Source organism: Suricata suricatta, chromosome 15, assembly GCF_006229205.1.
Source record: "Suricata suricatta isolate VVHF042 chromosome 15, meerkat_22Aug2017_6uvM2_HiC, whole genome shotgun sequence".
Classification (NCBI taxonomy): Eukaryota; Metazoa; Chordata; class Mammalia; order Carnivora; family Herpestidae; genus Suricata; species Suricata suricatta.
In genome coordinates this window covers 45,538,889-45,543,193 of record NC_043714.1, presented here as the reverse complement: position 1 = coordinate 45,543,193, position 4,305 = coordinate 45,538,889, and the positions used below count along the sequence as shown (strand labels likewise).

The window sequence follows — 4,305 nt, the reverse complement described above, 5'->3', positions numbered from 1 at the left end:
TGGCGGCGGCGCCCGCAGCCCCTCCCCCGGGCTGGCGCGAGGGCGGGGGCCCGCGGGCTCAGGAAGTAGGTGAAAGGTGACGGCGCGGCAATTCCCAGTTCACGTTTCCTGAGCTGCCCGGAGCAGCCGCTGATCACGCTTTGTTCACATGCCTCGCCCCCTCCTCCCCCGCGCCCCCCGCCCTTCGCGGCCCAGCCAATCCGGGCCTGAGCCGCCGGGCAAGCTAGCCAATGGCGGGGGCAGGGGCGCGGGGACGTGCGAGCGGCGAGGAATGTTCCCAGTGACTCACCCGCGAGCCTCATTGAGGTTAGGGCGGCCCCATCCGTCTGTCCCCGCCAGCGAGGATCTCCCCCGCCGTCCGCCCCCGCCCTTCGTCTGCCTCCCCTGCCCGCGCCTCCGCCCGCTCTTCCCTTTCCTGCCTCGCGCCCCACTCCCTTTCCTCCCCTCCCCGCTTCTTCTCTTCCTGCCCTTCCCAGCTCACACTCCCTTTCCTTGCCTGCCTTTTTTCCTGCTTCTATTCTTTGCATTGGCGTTCTGAGGCTTTTAGACTTACGTGCGCTGTCCATTGGAGCTTACATAAAGGGGCTCGCGATTATGCAATAGCGCTGTTGGTGGAATTTCTAGAGCAGTGGTTCCTTTTCTAAGGATATCAACACGAAGGGTTTATGTATTCTTTAAAACAAGAATTGAGAATAGTACCTTGCAACATAATGAATGCTTTTCAGTATCTGCACAATTTCTACTTCGACCAAAAGAATGGGATCACATTAATGGAAAATGGGAGGTGGTGGGGAGTGCCATTTTTTAAAAGTGCAATTTAAGGAACTTTAGTATGAAACATTAAACACTTGATAGAAGTTGCTGTACAAATAAATGGCAAGCATGTGCTATCATTCTTGTCATCTAGGAGTCGTTTTTAAAAAGTAGAAAAAATGGACTATCGCAGACTTGCTACAGCAGGTTTTTTCAAATTCTTGGTAGAAGATTACATTTTGATTGCCCTTTTTTTAGTATTGCGTTAGCTGGTCAGAGCTATGCTTGGCAAGCCATTGTTTAAATAGATCTAGTGAAAGGAACACAAACATGAAGAACTTGAATTTTAAGTATGGTTTTAGGATTTTTCCACATATTTCACTTTGTTCCTCTCTACCATAGATAACCAAGTTATGAAAGATATTTTAGATTTAAAATAACCTGATGTAGTGATTTTAAAAAGTCACTGAAGATTTCTATTCTGTTGATTTTATCCTAAAGTACCAAGTGAGTTTCAAAAGATCAAACCCATATTGACAGACCAGAGTTCTGTCCACTGCACTTTGCCTTTTCCCCACTACCTATTGTGGGGAACTCCTATCTCAAAAGTCCTCATACTACACCTCCAGTATTGAAAAAACTTTGGCAGAGCCTTCCCTTAGTTATCTGACGTCTGTTGCAGGTGGCTGTTCTGAGAAGAATATAAAATTTCTATATCCTGTTCTTCTCTTTTTTTGTGGGTCATACATGCATTGTTATCTTTGGCCTTGGTCTCCTTAATGGTAATAAGATGCTTCTCTTCTACTTTGCAAGGATATCAGTGTTGAACCCTAAGTATTAGAGAAAGAATGAGGAAGATTTTATTTTTAATATGAGTGAGAGAAAGCTTTATTTCACAAACTTGGAAAGTTGTGTGATTGTAAAGAAAAAATTATACATTGCGTGTTCTTTGGATGACAAAAATATGCTTATAAGCATTTGATCCTTTGTTTTTATAGGAGGAAAGGATGGAAATGATTTCTGAAAGATCAAAAGAGAGTGTGTATTCATGGAACAAAACTGCAGAAAAGAGTGATTTTGAAGCTGTAGAAGCACTTATGTCAATGAGCTGCAGTTGGAAGTCTGATTTTAAGAAATACACTGAAAACAGACCTGTTACTCCAGTGTCTGATACCTCAGAGGAAGAGAGTCTGCTCCCGGGCACACCTGACTTCCATACGATCCCAGCATTTGTAAGTTTAATTGTTTTTAATATGAGAATGTAGATGGTATAATTTTTTTATAATTTACATAACGATCTTAATTTCTCATGGGGTTCTCTGTGTATTTCGCTTTTCTAGTGTTTGACTCCACCTTATAGCCCTTCCGACTTTGAGCCCTCCCAAGTGTCAAATTTGATGGCATCGGCGCCATCTACTGGACACTTCAAGTCATTCTCAGATTCTGCCAAGCCCCACATTGCTGCACCTTTCAAAGAGGAAGAGAAGAGCCCCGCACCTGCCCCCAAACTCCCCAAGGCTCTGGCAACAAGTGTGATTCGTCATACAGCTGATGCCCAGCTGTGTAACCACCGATCTTGCCCCGTGAAAGCAGCCAGCATCCTTAACTATCAGGACAATTCTTTTCGAAGAAAAACCCACCTAAATGTTGAGGCTGTGAGAAAAAACATACCCTGTGCAGCCGTGTCACCAAACAGGTCAAAATGTGAGAGAAACACGGCCGCAGATGTTGATGAGAAAGCAAGTCCTGCACTTTATGACTTTTCTGTGCCTTCCTCAGAGACGGTCATCTGTAGACCTCAGCCAGCCCCTGTGTCCCCACAACAGAAGTCCGTGTTGGTCTCTCCACCTGCAGTATCAACAGGGGGAGTGCCACCTATGCCAGTCATCTGTCAGATGGTTCCCCTCCCTGCAAACAACCCCGTTGTGACAACAGTGGTTCCTAGCACTCCACCCAGTCAGCCACCAGCTGTCTGCCCACCTGTTGTGTTCATGGGCACTCAGGTGCCCAAAGGCGCTGTCATGTTTGTCGTACCCCAGCCCGTTGTTCAGAACCCAAAGCCTCCAGTGGTGAGCCCAAATGGCACCAGACTGTCTCCCATTGCCCCTGCTCCAGGGTTTTCCCCTTCTGCAGCAAAAGTCACTCCTCAGATTGACTCATCCAGGATAAGAAGTCACATCTGTAGCCACCCAGGATGTGGCAAGACGTACTTCAAGAGCTCTCATCTGAAGGCCCACATGAGAACACACACAGGTACCAGCCATTTCTTTATTTGTGTCATTAAAATTTAGATGAATATTTTGGGACCATGATCACAAATATAAGCCAGGCGTGTTAAAGAAGAACTTAGTTGGGTAGCCGATTCAGTGGAGGATATTTACAAGTCTCTCCAAAAGATTTTATCAGGGTGTTTCTAATTTCAAAGTGAAGTATCTAAAGCCAGTGTACCATAGTTGAAGTCAGAAAACCTTTTTGTTTTTGACTTTTGTAAAGGGAAGATTCCTATAAATGTGATTGAGTGAAAGTTGAAAATACATGTAATATTCACTTAACAGTTGATTCATTTAGTAGGTTTTATTTTAAAGAACATTTCTTAAGGTATTCTAAAATGTATGTCCTTGGATACAATTAGATATGTAATCTACAGTGATTTGATGAATGCACAGTAACAATATCTGAATTTCTTTGTCTCAGGAGAAAAGCCTTTTAGCTGTAGCTGGAAAGGTTGTGAAAGGAGGTTTGCCCGTTCTGATGAACTGTCCAGACACCGGCGAACCCACACAGGTGAGAAGAAATTTGCTTGTCCCATGTGTGACCGACGGTTCATGAGGAGCGACCATTTGACCAAGCATGCCCGGCGCCATCTGTCTGCCAAGAAGCTACCAAACTGGCAGATGGAAGTGAGCAAGTTAAACGACATTGCCTTACCTCCAACCCCTGCCCCCACGCAGTGACCACTCAGAAGATGAGAGTCTGAAGTAACTTTGGTCACAGCCAGAAGCTAGCGGTGATGTAAAAATGCTTCCACCGCGAGTCTGTGGCCCTCCAGTGTGGCTGAACGCAGAGGCCCCACAGCCTGAGGAGAAGCCTCAGCCCTGGGCTGGAGGGAGGACAGGAAGTGCTGCCGCGATAAGCAGGTCACGGAGTGGCAGGATTCATTTCTTATCACATAAGAGAGATGAGAAAGCTTTTATTCCTTTAAATACTTTTTGAAGGTTTCAGATGAGGTCAACACAGGTAGCACAGATTTTGAATTTGTGTGCACAATTTATTACTTAGTTTTCACCATTTATACTTGAGACCAACTTTTCAATGTGATTCTTCTAAAGCACTGGTTTCAAGAATAGAGACTGGAAATACACATTACGGTACAGAGACAGAGATGGAAAATCGATTTGTATTACAAATATTGGCATCTTTTCCTAGTTAATCTTGTTTACTATTCCTAGTCTTTCCAGTCAACTTCGTGGATGTAGTTGTTAAATATATCTAGAACGAGCATTTTTATACTTGTTAACATTGCAATTAAGCAGCTTGTATATTGCTAAAGAG

At 44.8% G+C, this 4,305-nt stretch overlaps 1 protein-coding gene across 1 annotated transcript in view; it reads left to right on the top strand.

The window, feature by feature from the left end:
- KLF10 (Kruppel like factor 10) overlaps positions 1–4,299 on the top strand; it is a 5,787-nt gene extending 1,488 nt beyond the window's left edge. Inside the window, exons 2-4 of the mRNA XM_029923864.1 lie at positions 1,752–1,985; positions 2,094–3,006; positions 3,448–4,299. Of these exons, the coding sequence (XP_029779724.1) occupies positions 1,752–1,985; positions 2,094–3,006; positions 3,448–3,707 (1,407 nt within the window). The 3' untranslated portion in view covers positions 3,708–4,299. The remainder of the gene's footprint in view (positions 1–1,751; positions 1,986–2,093; positions 3,007–3,447) is intronic.
- The last annotated feature ends 6 nt before the right edge of the window (positions 4,300–4,305 follow it).